General features: G+C 36.0%; 1 protein-coding gene across 10 annotated transcripts; it reads left to right on the top strand.

Moving 5' to 3' along the window:
- The first annotated feature begins 379 nt into the window (after nt 1-379).
- On the top strand, nt 380-24,043 carry LOC109122241 (uncharacterized). 10 transcript variants are annotated; one of them, XR_009466906.1, is made up of 9 exons: nt 380-857; nt 1,686-1,800; nt 7,869-8,109; nt 8,599-9,197; nt 9,292-9,364; nt 9,456-9,998; nt 12,116-12,265; nt 23,192-23,285; nt 23,698-24,043. XR_009466906.1 is itself a non-coding variant. In XM_059740716.1 (8 exons), the coding sequence occupies exons 5-8, from the start codon at nt 9,914-9,916 to the stop codon at nt 23,750-23,752; spliced, it is 384 nt and encodes a 127-aa protein (XP_059596699.1). In that variant the 5' UTR covers nt 423-857; nt 1,686-1,800; nt 8,599-9,197; nt 9,292-9,364; nt 9,456-9,913; the 3' UTR covers nt 23,753-24,043. The 10 variants fall into 10 exon arrangements, 3 of the variants coding, with proteins under 3 accessions (XP_059596699.1, XP_059596698.1, XP_059596700.1); XR_009466908.1 differs by having other exon boundaries at nt 417-857; nt 1,756-1,800; nt 7,869-7,998; XR_009466909.1 differs by having other exon boundaries at nt 417-857; nt 7,869-7,998; nt 9,292-9,339.
- Nucleotides 24,044-24,382: the final 339 nt, after the last annotated feature.

Below are 24,382 nucleotides of genomic sequence, written 5' to 3'. Positions count from 1 at the left end.
TTGTAAAGTCTTTACTTCTTAATCATATGAGATCACCTTATTATTAAAATATTTCATTTTCTTAATTATTATAATTAAAATAAAATAAAAAGCAGAATAAAAAATTTAAAATCAAATTAAAAAAAATGTAATTTGATTTTTCATTCAAATCCATCATCCTCTTATTATTATCTTTATTAATTTTTTTCTTTATTTAAAGCTCTCTTCATAAAGAGTAGTTAAAAAAAAACAACTTTCTTTTTTATTTACTTATCTTAAAAAGCATTTTTATTAACTCAACAAAACATGTTTTTTTATAACCAAAAAAAAACCAAAAACTGTTTTTGGCAAACGCTATTTTGTTTCTAAAATCACTAAAAAATGTACAACTGTTTTTTCCACAACAGCTTTTAAAAACAGCAACCAAACATGCCCTTATTCTTTTTTTTTTCTCTATTTGGCAGAAGCCGAAACACCAAGCGCATGCAAAAGATGGAGAAAGAGTCTGGGGAGAATAGAAAGGCCGAATCTCGGAGCTCTATTGATTCAATTACAGAGGGTTCAGGGCGGAAGCGTTGATCTCCAGCCCAGAAGCCAATATTCAGGAAAATGGTCCCACGGCTTCGCCGGACCCATCTTCAACTAGGTCCTTGTTCCATAGAAGAATCGAGTTTCATCTCGCAAGAAAGCCTTTCTCTGGCTTCACTAACGGAGACGGAGGTTTTCGACTTGAGACTCTGAACCCCACCACAAATGCGAAGCGACCCGGGCACCGTACTGGTCCAGCGGCTTCGAGTGGGAAGAAGCAAGATGGGTCTGATCATGTGGAGAACGGGTTGGATCCGGAGCTCGGGATTGGGATCACATTTAGAAGAATTGTAAGCTGCTTTTGTGTGTTTTTGGAAATCGTTTCCGGTTTGCGATGTTTTCTACTATGGGGTTTCTTGTCTGTATGTTCTTTTCAGATAGGTGTTGTTTAGTTTCAGAAGTTTGGGAGGTTTGGATTGAATTTTTTTTCATCTCCCTTTCTGTATATGGTGTACTTCATAGGGATCGTTCTTCAATTTGAGTTTGTTTCAAACGTCTTCGATAATTCTTCTGGGTTTTTAATATTTTGTTGAGTTTGATTTTGCTCAAGTTGTTTTCTTTTGGTATATGCTCTACTGTTCACTATGTCTTCTTCTTTCAAGTTTCAACCATTTGTGAAAATATTTTATTAGGTGGCTATGATTTTGTTCACTCTATTACTGGATGTCTTTGAGTGATCAACCATAAGAAAGATAAGCTTTCTATACTATTTTGGAAAAACAATGAACAAGCTTGTTTCTTCAGTCAGTGGCTTTATGTATTACTTCTCACATTTCAGTTAAATGTCGTTTTCTGAAGCTATCGATTGACAGTAATAGTTTTCTTGTTGGCATGTGCTCTGCCATTGAGTAAATTTTGTTCCATTTGAATTTGTTTCTAACTATTGAATATTTTGTTGTGTTTTTGCTTTTGATCAACTTCTTTACAGTTCATTTCCTCCTTGGATTAATGTTTTCTTTTTGTTGTATGATTTCTGTTAAGTTGGTGGTCTTCAGTTCAAATTTATTTGGGACTTAGTTATTTTGTTGAATTTGGTGTCTTTATTCAATTATGTTGCACTTGGTACCATGGAATTATCCAATAGCTTATCAATGTTAGTGGCATAAATAATTTTACAGGGTGCTGGTTTGGAAAATCTGGGTAATACCTGTTTTCTTAATTCATTATTGCAATGCCTTACTTATACAGAGCCTTTAGCAGCATGTTTGCAAAGCAGAAAGCATCAAAATGCTTGTAAGTCTCTCTCTCTCTCTCTCTCTCACACACACACACACACACACACACATTTGTGTGCATTCAAAATAAACTTATATGTGTTGGGTTTTTTGTGTAAGTAATTTGTAACTATAAATTTTCTATTATGTGATGTGAAAGAAAATATCACTACTCTGTAAAGTAAATTACTGCATTTCTTCTATATTTCCTTGAGAAAATTCCTTTAGCAGGATGACAACAAGGTCATTGCAATCTGAACCTAGTGCAAGTAAGAAGAACTTGATCCTTGTTGGCTTCATAGTTGTTAAAATTTAAAAACTTATGATACACAATATGATACAATGATACGATTCATTTTGAATGGAAATTCATACATTTTGCAATCCATATCTTATCTTAAGCCTATCTTATAATACATATACGATACACAATATGATACGCTATATAATGATACATACATCTTCAAATATTTTTCATAATTTTTTAAAAATAAAATCAATATTTTTTTATTAAAAGGATTATTTTATTAATTATTTAAAATGTATAGTAAAGTTAGAAATTGATCATAAAAGGGAGAAAAAGGTAAAATAATCCTATATGAAAAATTACATTCTTATTGTCAAAGACTATGTTGGAAGTTCGGTAAATTTGTTTTTACAATGAATATTGAGGTATTTTTGTTTGAATGATTTAAATATTGACTCTGAAAATAATTGTACTTCATGATTAAAAACTTTTACTTAATATATTAGGTTTTTTTTTTTTTTTTTGGGAAACAAAAGAAGTTCTTCAATGGAGAAAAAATACTAACAAACATGCAAAGTTAGAACTTTGTAGATAACACATAAAGACATAGGCTTTGTTTGAGAAGTGTTTTCCAAAACAATTCTAAAAAATAGTTTTTGAAAACCATTAGTGATGTTTTGTAAAATAAAAGACTATTTGATAATTTGAAACGTTTTAAACCTGTCTTCTACGTTTTTAAATATGTTTTAAAAATAACTTTTATATGTAGTGCTTTAGTTTTAATCATTCTCCATATTTGTTTGAATATTTTTTTAAAACAACTCTCAAGAAACAAATGAAAACAACTAAAAACAACTAAAAGATGTTATTTAAAAGTACCTTGTTTTTTGTTTTCTAATTGCCAACGCATTTTTTTTTTTTTTTTGGTTGTGGAGGATAAAAAATTGTTTTAAGAAATAGTTACCAAACAAGATCTTATATATCCACAACACATATAAGTATGTATCCCTAACTAGAATTTAAAAAAAAAAAAAAAATTGTATCTAAAAATTCAGGAAGTTTATTTTTGTGAATTTTATGATAAACTTACATATTAAACTCATGTATTTTTAAATTGAATTTTTCAAAATTTTAGTATTTGATTTTTGATATGGTATAACATAGTTTTAACTCTTTAAGTCCTACTATTTTTCATGAAATTTTATTCTCTACTTCATGCTTCCAATATATATGTACATGTGTACGTAATTTTTTTTTTTTTTTAAACTTGCAATACATGATATGGTCTGATTCATAATACGGAAAAATAGAAAAATGATACACGATATGTTTTACTAGTTAACAACTATGGTTAGCCTATAAAAAGGGTAAGAAGAACCCAATCCCTAAAATTAACTTAGATTTAAGAATCCCTCCGCTAATTGATTTGAATGCTATTTTGGTCTTAATATGTCCCATTTTTGGCAATCAAGATGTCCATTTGAGCTTTAGAGCCAGTCTTGTTTGAAATGATACATTTGTTGTTTTAGTCATTATTAACTTGTTGTCTAATTGGATTTAAACATTGTGTTCATTAAGAAGATTCATTTTATGGGGTCTACAATAACAGTTTTAGGTGTTATATTCTTTATTATAATTACTTGATAATCATGAAATGGATTGGTAAGATGTTTATATTCCATCTGTTTTGTTGTTTTCTTTCTCTATCTTCAAGCCTTATTTAAAGATTTTGTATTAGGCTTCAATTTGTTTTTAAGTGTCCTCATTAGGAATTATTCTAAGTGTTATGCTATGTATAAAGTATATACTAGTACATACAATAGAATATGGTAAGTCCATATTTCCTAAGTCCCATATATGCATAGATAGAATTGTGCTTGAACGTGCCCAACTCTGTCTATGCATGCTCTAAACATCTGAGGTTTCTTAGATTAACGTGTTCCAGAATTGTTCTTTTAAGTGCACGACGGAGAGGAGGATTGAATAAAGAATTTAAAATTTATAATGGGCCCTTGTTCTACTCTTCCTGTAAAAAACTTTAGGATTTTAAGATTTATCTAAATTCCATCAAAGTAAATGAAATTTTGAATTTATCGTATTTAAAAGGTTTCAATTGTTCTTGCATGATTGATGCCTACAATTGATTGAGCTTGGACAGACATAGTAATGTGCTCAAAGTTTGATGTAGTCCCTAGGTCATTAAGCTAATTAACTGCTTGGAAGGACTATTAGTGAGTGGAACTTGAGCCAATATCCAACCCATGGTTGTCATTTGGGGCTTTCTCAATTTGATCTGTTCCATGTCTATCTATGTGATTAGGATTAGGGGACTTCCCTGCTTGGTCTATTTTAGAAACAAATTCAAAATCTATGATGGTTGGTTTGCTCTCCTCCTCTCTTTATGTGTGGCCTTTTCAGATGTCTACATGCATGGTTGGTGCTTAATTGGGAATGAGAGCCCAAGGCTCTATTTGGGAAATGTTTTTGAAAACAATTCTCCAATGTTTTAAAAAACGGAGCATACCATCGGTCCAATTGGTCGGATTGTTGATTGGCAACCTCTCCAGTCCGGTTTGCTAAGGGAACTGTTTTATTGTTGCACCAGTATTGAATCGCTTGAGTTGATGGTTGGATAGTTGAACTAAACAAACTGTTTGGTTCCCTAAGAATTGGTCAAGCTCAAAATTGCTATAGACTCCCACTTCTTGTGGAAGCCTAAGAGCGCTTACAGCCCTGACAACCATGGATTTGATCCACTGATCTCCAGCTGTAAAAGTAAGTGTTAGACTGTTCAGCTATATGTTATCTTTGTATATTAATGCTGTAAAATTAAATATATAGCAAGATTAATGTTTTTTTTGAAATTTTTGTCATATAAAACCTTTGGACAAATGTAAATATTTACATTCATGTTTATTTTTATGATAATAATTATGAAAATAATATAAATAATTAATATAATAATTTTAAAATAATAAAATACAAAGACATGAAGATAAAATTAAATATTATAATTTTCCTTTCATCTTAAACATATTTAAATATTATACATGTTCTATTTAATAAATTTAAAATATTAATATATTTATTTTTATGATTTCATTTGATATATCAAATATAAAAATGAAATATTATTAAAAAAAATTAATTATATATATATATTTTTAATTGCTTATAATTATTTTTAGTTTTGTATAATATATAAATTATTCAATTATGTCATCATCGGTTTGATTATGGTTGAACCATTGGGCCAACCAGTGAATCGTGAATTGGTAAGTTTTTCTGTTCAATGATCGATCTGGTTCTAAAAACGTTAGTTATGTGTTCGAATCTCATTTCATGTCTATTTCCCCACTTTATTAAGCCCGCATGTAACCCCAAAAAGAGGCTATTTGTGGAGGTTATTGGAGTGCTTGATATACATTATGAGTCAAAATCTTACAAGTTTAGCCTTTTAGGAAAATTGGTTTTTAACAACTATCAATTGATGCCTCCTCATATTGGTTGGAACAGTAAATACATTTAGAGCTTCAATCTTTCTTCTTTGCCTTACTAAAATTCCATGTAGGGTCATTCTCTATGTTCCTTCCCATTTGACGTCCATATATTATTGTGATGTTCTTGTTAAATGATAAAAATTTGAATTTTCTTAAAACTATCAAATATAGTCAAATGTGTTCATATTGCACAAATCGTGTATCATACTTTTTGAAGTGGACACAGGATAGAGAAGGTTTTGTTCAGGTTGAGACCAAATTTTTTTTGCTTGAAGTGGAAGAAGTGAAGAGTTGTGTTGTCGGGGTGATTGTTGAAAGACAGAAAGGGTATTTGAGGTGGATCAACAAGAGAAATTAAGGGTTGGGTTGGTTATTAAAATGTTTGGACAAGTGCTGTATGTGGACACAGAGAAGGATTTCTTTGGAGGTGAAAAAGAATTTGGCTGGTAGGATCCTGCTGCTCTCTGTGTTTTCCAAGGATGCAAGATGTCTCTTCATTACTCTGGGAAAGATTTTGATTTGTCTGGGTGGGCTGTCATAGATGTTAAGGCCTCAAACCTGGGTTTCCATGAATCATTTGGAAACAGTGTTGGGTCAAGGTACTGTTCCTAGGCATGAGGTGAAGATTGGGTTTGTGACAACTTAGTTGGGAAAATCTGTGTCAATGCAGCTTCCCTGAAGATCTTGTTGGACATCCTAGCCACACTAAAGAGGATTGAATCTTTGAGGGGGTGTTTGGTGGGACTCTGATAAATCTCAACACCCTGTCCTTGTTGATGGTCCTCTGTAAGCCCAAAAATCCTTTTGTGCTAATGGAAGGAATGTGGAACTGAAGGATTTTTAAATGAATGAAGCTATTGAACCTGAAGCAGGAACATTTTTTTCCTGAAATCCTTATGTGGGTGGTTGAAAGCCTTCTTGAAGGGTGGACGACTTTCTTTACCTTATTTTACTCATCGGTGCAGGAGGTGAGAGTTTATTAAGCGTTATGCAGTGTGCTTATTTTCTTTTCATCTTTTAAGTTATGCTATTCTTGTTTTCCTATGAAAAATGTATAGATACACTCAAGATGCAATATGTGTTGGTTATATCATTTACATGAAAAATGCACTGTGTCATGTATTATTTGTGAAGTATCATGTATTTTTCATGCTGTCCTTTTCTTTTGGATGATTTCTCTATTTGTTGTTGCAACCCCTTAACCAAGATAATCTGGGTTGAGTAAACAAGTTCTTGATTATCTTTACGAAGATTCTGTTAGTAATTTGGCCCACTGCTCTACTTTTTCTAAATTATATTTTGTGGTATTTATCATTTTGTTATTTATCTAATTTGTGATTCTGTTTCTGTCACTTTGAACCTGAGTTTAGCCGGTCAGTATTTTGTAGCCGTGCTTTATCTCTATTTTTTCTAAATTATATTTTCGAAACTTGGTCAACTTTCACATGTTACACTTGATCCACAGTTTCAATCTAATTTTTACTAATAATTGTTTCCCTAGAGGAAAGTGAGTGTGAAAAACAATTCATGATGTAGAAACAGGATGCCCCCTTGAAAGAAATTATTGCAGAATGCTGGAAATTGAAAGAAATGCAAATGATGAAGGAAAAAATGGGCTGAAATAGTTCAGCTAAGCAGATTGCAAATAATAAGAGAAGTGCATCAAAAAATTAATTTTACTTGTAAATAAATTCACTGGGGGGCACTTCTCTATGCCTTTCTTAAAATTTTTCCACAGGTGTCCATGACGTTTTTCTCTTCATTATTTCATCTGTTCCCAATGAAGAAACTGTTTTACACCCATTTTGCAAAAACATTTCTATGTAACAGTTCAATTGCAGTTGGAAAGTTTGGTCAAAGTCGAGGTACCATTGTATTAATGATGAGTTAGGTACACTATGGAAAAGTGGCACATGTGGCAAGTACTTGGTGCTCTGGGTTTTGGTTTGCCGAATCTCATGTAGCACCCTTCATGTGCCTGACGGTGTGTTATCACTGATGGCTGAAGTAAAGTTAAATGTTTCCAAAAGATTTCTTGCAGTTTATCAGGCTTATGAATTGTATCAAAATTTTCCATACCAAATTGTTAGGTAGTACCGATATAACATTAATTTTTACCTTCCATATGTCATATATATAGACAGATTTTATCTAACTGCATGTGTCCTGTATGCTTCATGGACCTCTCAGGTGTTACCATCTAATGAGAACTTTTTGTTCTCCTCATGCACTGAATTTGTTGTTTTGTTTGCTATTCTGATATTTCTGTATGTTCCCAGTGGTAACTTGTAGCTTGTGCTGTTGTATTTTTATTTATGGTTAATTTTCTTTGCTGGACAGGAAGAAAATATGAAGTTTACTCGTTATGGAGAGGGTTTTAGTCCATGCCAGTTGGAGCACCCATTCCGGTGACTATCACTGCTTTGTTCGCACTTCTACTGGCATGTGGTACTCCCTCGATGACAGTCGGGTAGGAAGCAACATAACTTTTTTGAGTCCATATTCATGGTATTCTGGGAGTATGTTTGTACACTGTGCACAGATGATATCATTCCATTTGAAACGAATGTGTCATTTTATGGTATGATCTTTTTGTGATTTCAAAAAATGTTATTTAAATATGAGCTTAACTACCTAGCCCCTTGAGGTCTGGCTTAAGTGATAAAAGGGGATGGTTTGTTGGAGGGTCCAGGTTCAAGTCTTGATGGGGACAAAAATTTACCTATCAAATATATATATATATATATATATATATATCATGTCTTGTAATATCCAACATAATTTAGGCTTCCCCTTGGAGTTCAGTATTGCAACTTTTAAGTTCCCCTTCAGTTTTAAACATATCCTTTCACACATGAATTATCTATTGGTGAAGGCCCCATATTTCATGTCTTCATCTATTGGTGACTCCATTCTGGAGTGTGCTTATGCCTTGAAATGTTGGATACAGCAAAAAAAAATTGATTCAGGGTTCCATCTGCTGTTTGGACACCTCCTAATATGTGTGCACCTTCAGTTTTTTACGTAGGGGGATGACTTCCTTATGATTTTACCCTAATTTGGCATACAGGTTGTCCAGGTTAGTGAGAGAACTGTTTTGGATCAGAAGGCCTACATGTTGTTTTATGTTCAGAAACAGAACTTGGTTGCAAGTTCCATAGCAAAGAAAACATGTTCCAGTGTAAGTCAAGATCTATAGGAAACCATTCAAAGTGGACCACTTGGGAAAAGTTTAAGTGCTGCTGATGCTTCTGCTGCTGTAACTCAAAATGATGTATCAAATGTTGGCTTGCCAAAGGAGATTCTATCAAGAGAAGCGTCAGCTCCAAAAAGTAGCAGGTTCTCATCTGACTGCTTGGCATTGACAAATGGTCCCATGTCTGAACCTTCACCCAATGTAGCATTATCAAAACACTGGGTGATGGGGCTTCCCACTCTGAACCCTACTCTGGAGAAATCCATGCCACCATCAGCTCCATCTGTTAAGGGAAGTAGTATCTCTAATCTTGACAGTGCTGTTGCAGCATCAACTGGTGCCAAATTTAATGGGTGCAGTGAGGATTAAATTTCTAAGAAATATCAGGGCGTCTTAGATGTCATACAAGCGAACTGCATCATTTCCCAAATTCTGCTGCTGATAAGCCTGACTCAGAGAAGACCTCTCCAAAGGTAATTGGAAATTCCATAACCATTGCAGTATATGTATATATGCTATTGTGGATTTTGCACCTCATTCTTGACCCATGAAACCATTTTTATGTAGGTTGGTATTATTTCAAATGCAGATGGAACATTGGAGAAAATAGAACCTGTTAAGTTGCCAAATGGTCCAAGTGGTGAAAATTTTCAGTTAGTTATTTTATTTATTGACTACCTTAAAGTCAAATTAATTGTTTGGTCAAGCATTGACATTTTCCTTCATTGCAGGTTGGAAGTTATACCCAAAGGGAGTGCTGCTGGTGATTCACTTATTGAAAAGGCTGATGATGGTGGCTAAAAATTATCAACCAAGTTGATAGAATTTTCAAGCCCGTCAAGCATTGTGAATAGATCTATTCACATGAAAACTCTTGATTGCAAGCCTCACAGAAAATTAAAAAAGAAGCATGTCAAGTGTTGGATGAGAAGCATGCATCTTGTTTCAAACACTCTCTTCCAAGCATCCTTGAGCTTGCGAAAGAAGAAGAAGCACTAGAGCAAACGGCACACTTCTGACATCAAGAATCTCACTGAAGAACACTTACTGGAAGCAGGTTGTTTATCTATTGTTCAGGGCCCATCCACATTTGATAAAACCCAGACAATTTCTGTGGGTCCAACTAATCCTTGGGGAAAAAGGGTTAAGCATGGTACCAAAAAGGGAGATAAAAGAACTGCCGTGAAGGATGTGGAGTTCAAAGACAGAATTGGTCAGGAGTATGCAGAATGGACTAATGAGTATGCTTACCAGAGGTCTAGACGAGACAAATGGTAAGTGGTCATCTAGACCCTGGACAGTTCTTATTTGTTCATATATTATTTGTATTATCAACTTCATGAATTCGTTTTAACCTTGCATAAGCAGCTCTATTTCTGATCCATTCACATGGTACATCTATGGGCAAATAGCTTCTGGGATCTTGTAGACCCTCCATTTTGTCCTAGTAGCACATGTTATCCTATGTGTTCTCCGTCACTTCTTGTTGCTTTATAACAGTCCCATGGTGGTTCATTGTCATTCATTTGGTACTTTTTTTTTTTAGCCACCTTGAAAGATTCATCATCGAAGGATTTTTTTTTATGGATCCTAGATGTGACCTTAGTTGCACTCTTAGCTTAGTTCATTAACTGGCACCTTAGGTTCAGCTCACTTAAGGGCACCTTAGCTCAGTTCACTTAGGGATACCTTAGATTCAGCTCACTTAGTGGCACCTTAATTTATTTCCATAGTTTTAAAAGGCACAAGTCATGCCTAATGTGCAAAAGTCTCCTATAGCTTAAGCATAAGGTGCAACACAAGGTGTGTGTTTGAGTGAAGTGAAATGCAACCTAGGATACACATCAATTTTGTAAAATATGATTTAAAATCTAATCTGATCAATAAAAAATTTTAAATTTGAAACGTTTAAAAGAAGCATTCAATAAAAAAGTAATGAAATTATATAAATTTCAATATATAATTAGAAATTTCAAGAATAAAAGTGTTTAAAAAGGAAGAGTAAAGCCAACAAGGCGTGCCTTTTTAGTAAGGCGCATATCTTGGCAAGCAAGGCTCTATAACTAGGGAGTGGTGTGAGCGCACCTTTTAAAACTATGCTTATTTCACTTAGTTGCAGTTTAACTTAACTCACTTAGTGACATTTTAGTTTAGTCCACTTAGTTTACTTCAGCTTAGTTCACTTGGTGACACTTTAACTTAGTTCACTTAGTTGCATCTTAGTTTAACTTACTTAGTTCACTTAGTTACACTTTACCTTAGTTCGTTTAGTTGCATTTTAAGTTTATCTTGCTTAGTTGCACTCTAGCTTAGCTCACAAAGTTGCACTTTAGTTTAGATGCACTTTAAGTTAGTTCATCTAGATACATTTTAGGAAGATTCTTAGTTGCACTTTAGTTTAGGTGCAATTTAGGTTAGTTCATCTAGATGCATTTTAGGAAGATTTTTAGTTGCACTTTAAGTTAGTTCATTTCGATGCATATTTAATTCATTTCATTTAGGTGCATTTTAGGTTAGTTCATCTAGATGCATTTTAGGTAGATTTTTAGTTGTACTTTAGGATAGTTTCATATCACTTTGCATGACATATGCATGGGGTTATTTGGGAGGATTTGAAGGAGTACACGGCTTTGGGAGTTTGAGATTGCTAGTATTCTTTTTTGGAGGGATACACAGGGCACTGGAGACTTTTCCATAGAAAGAACTCTCTTTGGCATCATTCACAGCATTTAGGATGTTCTTTTGGAGAAGGGATTCTTGGAGATACATGGCTGCCCATAGAACTCTTGGAAATTCAGGAAGGAAGGTAATCAAAATGGGAAGTTTTTAAAAAATTGTTTACAACATTGGAAACTTTGGATAAGGAAAGACTCTCTTTGGAAAGTGATATGCATGGTTGACATTGAAATTTTAGATAGACTTGGAGAGTTGGAGATCAGATTGGAAACTTTAGAGATTAGGTAGGATCTTCTTTGACATGATTTTGGGAGACTTGCTGGCAGAACATGACTCCATTGTTTTTTTAGGAAAGTAAGAAGATTTGAGGAAGTTAGAGATTTTTTAGGAAGACTCCTTTTGGGAAGAGGCATGGCTGCCATAGATTTTAGGGGAGATTCACACGGCATGGAGAGGAGATAAGCAAGACTCACAAATTGGAGATTTAGAGAGGGTAGGACTCTTTGATTCATGGATTAGAGAGTAGGAGAGCTTTCTTGTCATATACTAAACAAACTTAAGTATTTTGAGCATAACTTTCACTACAAATATGCAAATAAGTGGATTCTTGAAGCTACAGAAAGCTAACAAAAAGGGTTACACTTACATCTGTTGACAACTTTTTCTAAATCAATCATTATCAAGGAGTAAATTTCGTGACAAGGTTCAAGTGCAGGATTAGCCTTGAGGAACGGGCATGGCTACCACAAAATTGAGAAGAAAGGTGAAGTCTTGAAAGGAACAATTGAAGTCTTGAAGATTAAGAAGGTGAGACTCAGCGTTGGGAAACAAGAAAGGAGCAAGTTTGCATCTTTTTTAAGAGGAGGTATGTTCTTTTTATTTTCTTGAATATCTTGATTATGATTATCTCTTCATCTATTTCTTTTCCTCCCATTATGCTTAAGTACAGAATTATCTTTGTTTGAGGTGGATAATGAAAGTCACTTTGATTGTTGTTAATTGGATATTGTTGATGACATATTGATGAAAAGTTGATGAATGGTTGATTGATCTTATATTGATTGATGTCTATTAGAATTGGGATTAGGATTGTTTGTTTTGGAGTTATTCTCGCTTGATTGAGGCCCTTTGACAACACATGATAAGTGACCAAGAAATTTTCTATTTGTTTTTTTATTGTCTTTGGTCTTATTTTTGGGTTGCTTGTTTTTGTTTGGGATGTTTAAATTGTTCACCTAAAGCCACTTAATCATCTTCATACATTAAACTTTTCTAGGGTTATTTGTGTTTGATATTTTGTGGTTTAGTAATATCTTTAAAATTGTTTTTTTTCTTTTTCAAACATTTTCCTAAATAGATTAATCCTCTAAATTTTCTTAAAACTTCATCTTAGCTCATTAGGGTTAAAAAAATCATTTTTTTCAAAAGATATGCAAACAATTTCAATCGGTATGCATTTTTGTATTGATTTTTAAATGAATTTTGATTTTATATACATGAATCCAAGTTCATGGTTCCAAACAAAATAGAATGATTCTTTGCCTTGATGAATGTACTAATGATTATATGAGCTTAAAGATGCATAAGTTAGATTTGTGTATATCCAATAAAGACTTGTGAAGTTAAAAAGATCCTTGCCCAGATGGCATCAGAATACACCCACCATAATAGAGTCAAAAGCGTGCAAGAGATCATGGGAAGGACCTTGAAGGTCTCAATGGAGAGGAAGACCTTTTGGGTTAGTTTCGAGGGAGAGGTCGGAGGAAGATGGTGTTCACTAACAGAGCACAGTAAAGGCTCTGTTTTCGTCTTAGGCTTTGAGAAGGAAGAGGCTAGTTGGTTGATAAAACAATTGACAAAGGCCATTGAGATGAAGATTTTTATGGGTTTCAATAGAAAATTTAGAGAAAATACTAGAGTTCATCTATTGGAGGTTTGCTTCAATGTTCATGGCAGGTTAATAAGATTATTAGAGTTCGCCTCCAAAAGGAAGTCAACCTTTCTGGTAATACCTGAGGGGGACAATGGCAGGGGATGGAAACTTTTAAAGGATGCGTTGTATTCAATGTTGGTGGTCCCCTCCTCGGGTTTTGACGAAAAGGGAAGGCAGAGCAGGGAAGGAAGGATCTTGCACAAATTCGCGAGTCCTTTGCAACAGTCCTTCGCGAATGTAGTCAAAGAAGAAAGATCAAGGAGAGGCGACCTTGTTTCAGTAGGGAGATGGGCGAGGGTCGTGGTGTGCGAATGTCATGTTGGTTCTGTTAACTGGGCTGAGGTTGGCCGGGCTAGGGCACAAAGGCGTGGTGACAGTCGTCCCTTTCGCCGGAGGAAAAGGATTGTTTTTTGAAGAAACCTTAGAGGAAGCTGTATCACTACACGAGTCAAGGTTCATCAGGATTAAAGGAGGAATTACAGTCTTGTTGAGAAGATGGTCGCCAAAGGAAAATTCAGAAATAGAGGAGAAATTCAAGGAAGGTTTGATAGATTTAAGGGGTTTACCATTCCATTTATGGACTGAGGTTCACTTGAAGAAAATTATGGAGCAGTGGGGGATGGTGACAGAGATAGATTGGTGAACGCTGAATTTTTTTTATCTAAGCAAAGCTAGGGTGAGAGTTGTTATGAAAGAAAGATCGGTGCTTCCCGCTTTGATTGAGGTGTTAGATGGGGGATGGGATTTCACAGTCTCAGTTGCAGTGGCTGGGAAGGAAGACGGCATGCAGGTTAGAGAGATGGGTGAGTCAACTCGGCATTTGGCTGAGGCTCACATGGGGACAGTTGGCAGAAAGAGGGAAGAGGAAGATAGATCAACGGCTGGAAAGGGGTCCTCGGCTGGGGCAGTTGGCAGAACAATGGAGTGGAGAGGTGGTTAAAAGGCTGAGAATGCTCTCGGGAGGACACGTGGAATGAATAGGATGACAGTGGGAAACAACTGGCCTCCAACGTCTTTCAGTTCAAATTCAAAAAGCCAGAGAGCAGGTGGTGCTAGGCCAGGGCAGGCTGGTAGGGTCAAAGCCCGGTCAAATCTCGTGGATGAGATTTGGGCCTCCAAGACAAAGGCCCATTCTTTTAGTAAGCCCAGCCCACAGTCTGAAACTGATGTGGGCTGGAAGAGGGAAGTCCTTGGGAAAGGCCCGATTCAGTCGCTGGGCCAAGAGATGGGAGGCAAGCAAGACAAATTTTCGAAGGGCCCATCACACAGAGCTACTCATTCTGCAAAGGGGAAGGCGAAGGTAGGCTACGAGGAATCTGAAAATCAACAAAGGGGCTTCGCGGTGAAGTGCGGTTCAAAGATGTTGTGGAATGTTTTACTTCCTTCAAGCTCTGCATGCCGACAAGGGGATCGAAGCCGAAGAGAGCCACTCACGACTGAGAGATCGCCGACAGGTAGCGATACTCTTCCATTGGAAGACACCTCCGAAGCGGGAACACAGTTGGTTCAAGGGTGTTCCGAGGAAGGAATGACGCCAACGAAGGAAATCGTGGAACAAAGGAATATTCTTAGGGCTCCTTTTATGTCAAAAGAGAAGGAGAAAACGCGCAATATTGCTATAGGAAAAGACAGAGCAGGTGTTAAGGGCTTTGTGGGTTGTTCTCATAGTGGATCTTCAGTCTCGGATCATCCTTATCCCGCAAACAGAGAAAAAGGGCTTATCTTTGAGGGGTACTGTGGAATGACGGAAGTGGAAATTTTCCAGGTATCTTCTCACCAATCTTCTCTGCCTTTACATTCTCCCTTCTCTGGTATGGCTCCTCCATACCAGAGTCCTTCTGTTCCCAATCTCTCCATTTCAGCCTCTCATTCCCAGTTTCCTCCGAAAAACCGAGTGTTAACTGAAATTTGTTAAAAAAAAAATGTCGTTGGGGATTATCATCTTAGGTATGTTGGCAATCCTAACCATGTTGAAGCGGTGTCCCAGGTGGCTAGATTGAATCTGTTGTCTGAGAGCTTTAAGTATGATAAGACCAATCCCAGCTCGCCTCATGGGGCCCCTATTCTGGATTCAGTTAGCCAGGGAGACTTAGAATTCTCCTAGATGAGTGGGTTCCAAATAGAAGGTCTTTCCCCTAGCAAAATGGCTAAAGTTTGTGTCTTAAGCTCCTTGGATATTAAGGTGTATTCAAGACGAAAGAATAGAATTGCCATAGCCAATTGAGCTTTGGTGGCGATGGTTTGGAGATATAGGGATAGTGAGGTGTTTTTATGAAGATCAGAAGCTGGAATATAAGGGGGTTGGGATCTAGGAAAAAGAGGAGGGTGGTTAAGGATTTTTTGTGACTTCAGAATCCGGATGTAGTGATGTCTCAGGAAACAAAAAGAGAGGTGTGTGACAGAAGGTTTGTAGGTAGTGTCTGGTCGGTTAGGAATAAGGAGTGGGCTATTCTTCCGGCGTGCGGGGCTTCAGGAGGGATTTTGATCATTTGGGACTCAAAGAAAATGAGCGGTGAGAAGGTGGTAATAGGATCTTTTTCTGTCTCAGTCAAGTTCTTGTTGGATGGAAGCGGACCATTGTGGTTGTCCGCAGTCTATGGGCCAAACAACCCCTCAATTAGGAAGGATTTTTGGGTGGAGCTGTTAGACCTTTTTGGCCTTACTTATCCTTCATGGTGTGTGGGAGGTGACTTCAATGTTATAAGGAGAAGATCAGAAAAATTGGGTGAATCTGGATTCACTTCCAGCATGAGGGATTTTGATGGTTTTATAAGAGAATGCGAATTACATGATCCCCTATTACGGAATGCCTTTTTTACTTGGTCAAACATGCAAGAGTCATCGGTATGTAAGAGATTGGATTGGTTTCTCTATTCAAATGAGTGGGAGCTTTCCTTCCCTCAAAGCCTTCAAGAAGTTCTTCCTAGATGGACATCGGATCATTAGCCGATTGTCTTGGATACCAATCCATTCAAGTGGGGCCCAATACCTTTTAGATTCGAGAATATGTGGTTGCAACATCATAGTTTCAAAGAGTGCTTTAGCAGTTGGTGGAGAGAATTTGTAGGAAATGGTTGGGAAGGTCACAAGTTCATGAGGAAGTTACAATTTGTTAAGGCAAAATTGAAAGATTGGAATAAGAATACTTTTGGAATGCTTAAGAAAAGGAAAAAAACCATCTTGGATGAAATAGCTAACATTGATGCCATTGAACAAGAAGGGGCTCTCTCTTCTGATCTTGCGGCTCAAAGAGTTGTAAGAAAAGGGGAGCTAGAGGAATTAATTTTGAGGGAAGAAATTCATTGGAGACAAAAAGTTAAGGTAAAATGGGTTACGGGGATTGTAACTCAAAGCTGTTTCACAAAGTGGCTAATAGGAGACGAAACAGGAATTTCATCAAATTCTTAGAGAATGAAAGAGGTTTGGTGTTGGATAATTCAGAAAGCATCACAGAGGAGATATTACTTTATTTCAAAAAGCTCTACTTGAGTCCTCCTGGTGAGTCATGGAGAGTAGAAGGTATTGATTGGTCTCCTATATCAGAAGAGAGTGCTTCTAGGCTGGATTCCCCTTTCGCTGAAGAAGAGATCTTTAATGTCATATTTCAGTTAGATAGGGATAAGGTGCCGGGGCCTGATGGTTTCACCATAGCAATGTTTCAGGATTGTTGGGATGTGATCAAGGAAGACTTAGTGAGGGTGTTTGCAGAGTTTCACAATAGCGGGATTATTAATCAAAACACCAGTGCCTCCTTCATAGTCCTTTTGCCCAAAAAGAGTCAGTCAAAGAAGATTTCGGATTTTAGACCTATCAGTCCGATCACTTGTCTATATAAGGTAATAGCAAAAGTCTTGTCAGGGCGTCTAAGAGGAGTACTACACGAGACCATCCACTCCACTCAAGGTGCTTTTGTTCAAGGGAGACAAATTCTGGATGCAGTTCTTATAGCTAATGAGATTGTGGATGAGAAAAGGAGATCAGGGGAGGAGGGAGTTGTATTCAAGATAAACTTTGAAAATGCTTATGACCATGTGAAATGGGACTTTTTGGATCACGTGTTGGAGAAGAAGGGATTTAGTTCTAAATGGAGGAGTTGGATGAGAGGTTGTCTGTCATCGGTCTCTTATGCTATTCTAGTGAACGGTAATGCTAAAGGGTGGGTCAAGACATCTAGAGGTTTAAGACAAGGTGACCCTTTATCCCATTTCCTGTTCACTATTGTTGCAGATGTGTTGAGTAGAATGTTGTTGAAAGCTGAGAAAAGAAGTTTGCTGGAGGGCTTCAGGGTAGGTAAAAATAGATGTAGGGTGTCCCATTTGCAATTTGCAGATGATACCATCCTCTTTGCTAACTCTAGAGAGGAAGAACTGCAAACTCTTAAGAGTTTATTGTTAGTGTTTGGTCAAATGTCTGGGCTTAAGGTCAATCTAGACAAGAGTAATCTTTTTGGCATCAACCTTGATCAGAATCATCTCTCTAGGTTAGCCTTGATGCTTGACTACAAGGCTTCAGATTGGCCTATACTTTATCTAGGTCTTCCTTTGGAAGGGAATCCAACTGCTTGTGGATTCTGGGATCCAGTGATTGAGAGAATCTCTAGGAGATTAGGCGGATGGCAAAAGGCTTACTTATCTTTAGGTGGTAGGATAACTCTCCTACACTCTTGCCTTTCCCATATCCCTAGCTACTTCCTTTCTCTGTTTAAGATTCCAGCTTCAGTGGTTGCAAAAGTCGAGAGGATGCAAAGGGACTTTCTTTGGTCAGGGGTTGGGGAAGGCAAAAGAGATCATCTTGTTAGGTGGGATGCAGTGTGCAAGCCGAGGGTAAAAGGGGGTTTGGGGATTGGGAAGATACCTTTAAGGAATCGCGCTCTTTTAGGGAAATGGTTGTGGAGGTTTCCTAGAGAGAGTACAACTCTATGGCATCAGGTCATTCTTAGCATATACAAGACACACTCAAATGGTTGGGATGCCAATACTGTAGTCAGATGGTCACACCGCTGTCCTTGGAAGGCCATTGCACAAGTCTTTCAGGATTTTTCCAAGTATACTTGGTTTATCGTAGGAAATGGGGAAAGAATTCGCTTTTGGGAAGATTTGTGGTGGGAAGACCAAATCTTTAAAGACCAATATCTAAGACTATATCAAGTAGTAATGGATAAAAATATTCTTATATCTTCAATTCTCGGTTCGACTCGCCCTTTCTCATGGAACTTTAATTTCCGTCATAATCTAACCGATTCTGAGATAGAAGGTCTAAAACGCCTCATGCACTCTCTTGATTGTATGAACTTATCCACTTCCGCTTCAAACGCGAGATCTTGGTCCTTATTGTCTTCAGGATTGTTTACAGTCAAGTCTTTCTTTACAGCCTTGTCCCAAATGCCTGATTCATCTCCATTTTTCCCCACTAAGTTTGTATGGAAATCTCAAGTCCTTTTCAAAGTTAAGGCCTTTGTCTGACTTGTGGCACACAAGAAGGTAAATACCAATGACTTGCTACAATTGAGGAGACCTCACAAAGCTCTTAGCCCTGACATATGTAAGTTGTGTATGGAGCAAGGAGAATCAACAGATCATCTTTTCCTCCATTGTTCAGTGACGTTGGGGTTGTGGCACAGACTTTTTCAACTAGCCAAGATGGATTGGGTACCTCCGAAAAACATTTCAGACATGATGTTCATCAATTATAAAGGTTTTGGCAAGTCCAAGAGAGGGGTAATTCTGTGGCAAAACGCATGTATAGCGTTAATCTAGGTTGTGTGGCGGGAAAGAAATGCTATGATATTTGAGGACAAAGCTAGGAATTTAGAGAATCTTTGGGATTCCATTTATTTCCTTGAGTCCTTTTGGGCTTGTTGTTTAGCGGGTTTTAAGGGCATCCCCCTTAACGTATTACAATTTGATTGGCTAGCAATGTGTAGATCCAATAGTTCCAATGGGATGGCCTAGTGTATTGTTATTTTTTCGTATTGTTTAGTTTTACTTTTGGCAGGAGGATTCCTCATCCTCTTTTTGTACTTCTTTTTCTATCAATATATTCATGCGTGGTTTCCTATAAAAAAAATAATAAAGACTTGTGAAGCCCTAAACCATTAAATTATACCATATTTAATCACAAGTATATTGGTCAGAAACAGAGCAAAATCTTATGACATGCAAAGACTAATTTTATTAACCTATCTAGAAGCATGATAAAATTAAGAAAAAAATTGTACAAGATATTCAAAATGTCTATATTACAGGAAAAATAACAACAAGATTAAACTACATGGCAAGGATTTTTAAATTAAGCCAAACAGCCCTTGACTATAAAGTAGGGTCAGTGCAATAGGGGTAGGAAAAAGTTTTTTTTTTCTCTCATTTGAAGAATTTGTTTTCAACAAAGCTTGGTCTTAAAATTAACTTTAAAAAGTATAGATCAAGAGAAAAATATCAAACAAAATTAAGGAAATCAAGAAATAATTTATTTTTACAAAATCAGTTCGAGTGTCTAGAATAAAGTCAGAATGAGACTTGTGTAAAAACTAATTTACATCTCTCAATTGAAAATTGATTTTAAGCTCAAATAAAGTTTGATTGACAAGTTTAAAAGGTTAGGAACACGTTGCAAGTATGAAAAAAGATTAGAAAAACCCTAAACCATTCGATTCCAATTTTTCAATTTAGTGGTCAGTAATACAACAAACAGTGGTAGTAGACTCTCAAAAAATTAAATATATGTGCGACTTTACCAAGTCCCTGTTTAACATACACGAATTTAATTCTTGCATCCTTAACATTATATGATCATTACTAAGTTCATCAAGGTAAAGAATCATTCCATTTTGTTTGGAACCATGAACTTTGATTCATATGTTACAAAATCGAAATTCTTTTAAAAATCAATGGAAAGATACATACCAATTGCAATTGGTTGCATGTCTTTTGAAAAAAAATGATTTTTTTTTAACCCTAATGACCTAAGATGAATTTTTAAGAAAAGTTAGAGGATTGATTTATTTAAGAAAAAGTTTGGAAAAAAAAACAATTTTAAAGACACTAAAACACATAAAATATCAAACAACCCTAGAAAAGTGTAGGGTATGAAGATTAAGTGGTTGTAGCTGAACAATCTAAACATCTCAAACAAACCCAAAAATAAGGCTAAAGATCATAAAAATCAAATAAAGAATTTCTTAGCCACTTATCATGTATTGTCAAAGAGTCCCAATCAAGTGAAGAAAAATTCCAAATAAAATAATCATAATTTTAATTCTAATAGACATCAATCAACAATCAAAATGATCTTCATTATCTACTCCAAACAAAGAGAATTCCAATGCCTAAGCAATATGAAAGGAAAAAAAAAAAAGGAATGGAGAGATAATCATTAGCACTATATATGCCGAAGATTAAAAGAGAACATACCTCAAACTTTGAAAAATATGAATCTTGCTATACCACGCCTCTAATCCTTCAAGATTTCACCTTTTGCCTCTCAAGATGCCCTCTTTCCTTCTCAAGATGTCACTTTTTAATTCAAGATCTTACCTTTCTAAAGTCTTGTCTTCTATCCACTCAATGTTGTGATCAATCCTTCCCATTGGCATGAATATCTTCAAGTCTCCAATGAGTGATCTTCTCTCAAAAAATTCCTTTGGGGTGAAACTCCCCTTCTCCCCTCTCAATGTGGGGTCTAAGAACTTTCCATCTCCAAGTCGTGGACTCTCTCCTTAATGTGGCAACAAGGTCTCTCAAGTGCGCCCCCCACTCAATGGCGTGATGATCTCTTTAGGGTGATCCTGCACCTAAACCTTGTCATGAAATTTATTGCTTAATAACGACTAATTTAGGAAAAGTTGTCAACAAGTGAACTGTAACCCTTTCTACTGAAACTTGTTCAGCATATGATGGGAAAGTTCGTCTACCCTCTCTCAATCTCTCCAAATCTCCCAAAAAAATTTCAATCCATTTATCCCTCCAAGATGTGGCAGCCGTGTGTGATCTTAAGAGTCTTTCCTCCTTAAAAAATCAATATGGCGTTAAATCCCCACATGGCAGCCCTCATCTCTCCCAAAAAGAATCCTTTCCTTGCTTCCAAGATATTCTTACCTTCCTAAAGAAAACTAAGGCAATCGTGTTCTCCCTCCAAGTCTCCCAAAACTGTGTCAAAGAGGATCCTATCTAATCTCGAAAATTTCTAATTTGATCTCTGACTCTCCAAGTCGTGGACTTCCCATTTTGATTGCCTTACTTAAAAATTCTTCATGACGTGTGAATCTTCAAGAGTCCTATGGGCAGCCGTGTATCTCCAAGAATCCCTTTTTCCAAAAGAACATCCTAAATGCCATGAATGATACCAAAGAGAGTCCTTTCTGTGGCAAGGTCTCTAATGCCATGTGTATCCCTCCAAAAAGGAAATCCTTGTAATTTCAAACTCTCAAAGCCGTGAACTCCTTCAAATCTTTCCAGCCCCATGCACATGCTATGCAAAGTGATATGAAACTATCCTAAAGTGCAACTAAAAATCTACGTAAAATGCATTTGGATGAACTAACCTAAAGTGCACCTAAATGGAATGAATTAAATATGCACCTAGATAAACTAATTTAAAGTGCAACTGAACTTAAAATGTAACTAAGAATTTCCTCAAATGCAACTAAGTAAGCTAAAATAAGTGAACTAAACGTAGAATGCCACTAAATGAGCTTTCCTAAGGTGTCACTAAGTGAGCTAAGCCAAGGTGTCACTAAGTGAGTTAAGCTAAAGTGCAACTAAGTGAACTAAGTTATGGCATAACTGAGTAAGTTAAGCTAAAGTGCATTTAAGTGAATTAAGCTAAAATGCCAATAAGTGAGTCAAGCTTAAAGTGCAACTAAGTGAACTACGTATGATGTGAAATTTTAACATGATTGTTTATATTCAATGTTATTAATTGTTCACCAAACTTTTATTATTTTGGGAAAACCCTTGACTCATTTTTAAGGTACACACTCTCCTTTCTTATTTGTTTAATTCCATGTGATATGTATGCTTTGTGCAAGTATTTTATTGCTATGTTCTTGTTTGTTTTTATTATTGTCACCTTCGCTTCTTGGTATCCACTGATTTACAAATTAATTGTCATAGTTACCTCAATTTAATTAGTTGAAACTTGTTTTAGGGCTTAGAGATATGCTACCTCATGATACCTTCCCAATAGATAACCTAATCCCGGACTTAGACTTGGTTTTCAAAGATATGTTATCCCAAAGGAGTCATTTTTTAGAATTTTATTTTTTATTTAATTTTTCCTTTTAAAAATAAATAAAAATAAATCATAACTCCAATTTTTTTTTTAATTATTTTTTTTTACAAAAAAACAAGTTTCATTATCAAGTGGGACACATGTGAAAAATGCGAGTCCACAGATCTATATTCATTGCATTCAATCAAGGAGATGCACTTAGAAAAATTCCTTTCTTTTTAAAGTAAACTTTTATTGCTTGGTTGGTTATATTGCTGCTTTTAGCCACTTTAAGTTTGCTCAGATCTAGATGAGACCCGTCAAGTGTTGCATTCCTATTGGCATTAAAAATCCATCCATTTGTGCAAAGTGACGTTAAGAGGTATTGTGTGCTGAAGGGTTTGTGATATTAATATCCATCCCAAACAAAAACTCACACAGGACATCTTCTCTTCCCCCCTCCCTCTCCTCCAATATTGGTTTTACCATCTTCTTCATGTTATTCTCCCACCAAGAAATCCCAAATATTTGAAACTGGTCCAAATTAATACATATTTGCTAGGGAAATTTCTTTGAAATGCGTGTTCATCATAACCCTTAAGCGACTTGGTTTCGTGAATGATGTTTTTGGCCTTGTATTGTTGATTGCAGTTGCTCGGTGGGATGATATAGAATGGCCTTCAACCCAGGTTATGGAATCAAGAAGCGTGGAGGGTGCAATCACTGGTTATGAACCAGATGAATGGTGAGTTGAATATTATTACTTATTCTGTTGGTGAAGAGTCTATTAGAATGTGGAAACTGTTGTGATGACTGATGATAGCTGAGGTGCCTTCTTGCATTGGTAGCTTGAAAGATGATAAGAGTTAATGCATGAAATATTGAGTCTGGGTCTGAAATTTTTAGGTGAAAGGGAGGGAAAAAAACTTCAGGTTAACGTTGTGGGTTTTTGTTTATGATTTCAAATTTCTTTTCAGCTGTGTTTGTAACTCAAACTGTTTTAGCTGGATCCACACGGGTTCTTCATCCTGTGTGATAAATGGGTTTAAGCTGAGACTCCATTGCCAGTTCTAGATGATCAGCATGATTACTCTTTTATTCTCTTTCTTCTTCTGTATGTGTGGTGATCTGGGGTATGAACTTTTCAACTCTTACAGGGATGAAGAATATGATCGGGGGAAGAGGAAGAAAGTAAGTGATATAAAGAAATGAAGCGTACCTAAATGGGTGAGCAAGCTTGACTTGTTACCCTGCTGCTATACGTCATGTTTGAGGACTTTTAGCTGAAAGAGCTACTTTGTTGTTAAGGAAGTGTGCCAATCTCAACTCCTTTGAAATGTAATATCTTTGCCCAATGCCCCCCTGTTGGTTGGCTTAAAAGTTATCATATTATATTGTAAGTGTAATGACAATAATAAAATAGAAATAGTGAGATGGTTGTCACACATGGAAAGCTGATCTCAGTCTTCTTCCCTTCTTTTTATGATAGTAACCTTCTCTTTTTATGATGGTTTTCAATGGTGGGCAGTGCCACTTTTTCCTTTTTGTGTTTTTTTTTTCAGTCTTTTCCATCATTTCTTTTTCTTTTTGATCATAAAATGTGACTCCCTTTTCCCATAGATGGATCCATTCCTAAGAAAAAGGAACAAAAAAAAAAAAAAAAAAAAAAATCCAAAACAAAAACATAAATATTTGTCCTCCCCTCCATTTTACAAACCCATGTTCTCAAAACATATTGAGAAAATAGCATCAAGCAAAGTGCTTTTAAAAAGATTCTGGATATGTTTGAAAACAGTTTTTTTATTATTCAGAGTAAAAAAAGAAAAAAAAAATTAAAATACA

Source organism: Vitis vinifera, chromosome 11 (assembly GCF_030704535.1).
Source record: "Vitis vinifera cultivar Pinot Noir 40024 chromosome 11, ASM3070453v1".
NCBI lineage: Eukaryota > Viridiplantae > Streptophyta > Magnoliopsida > Vitales > Vitaceae > Vitis > Vitis vinifera.
The sequence above is the reverse complement of the archived record's forward strand: the minus strand, read 5'-3'. Positions and strand labels throughout refer to the sequence as shown.

Bases quoted from the DNA above. Each gene is read 5' to 3' on its own strand.
- LOC109122241 (XM_059740716.1), top strand. From the start codon at position 9,914: ATGTGGAGTTCAAAGACAGAATTGGTCAGGAGTATGCAGAATGGACTA. The intron at 9,999-12,115 runs GTAAGTGGTCAT...GTTCAAGTGCAG, and splicing joins AGGTCTAGACGAGACAAATG to GATTAGCCTTGAGGAACGGG. The intron at 12,266-23,191 runs GTATGTTCTTTT...TGTTGATTGCAG, and splicing joins TGCATCTTTTTTAAGAGGAG to TTGCTCGGTGGGATGATATA.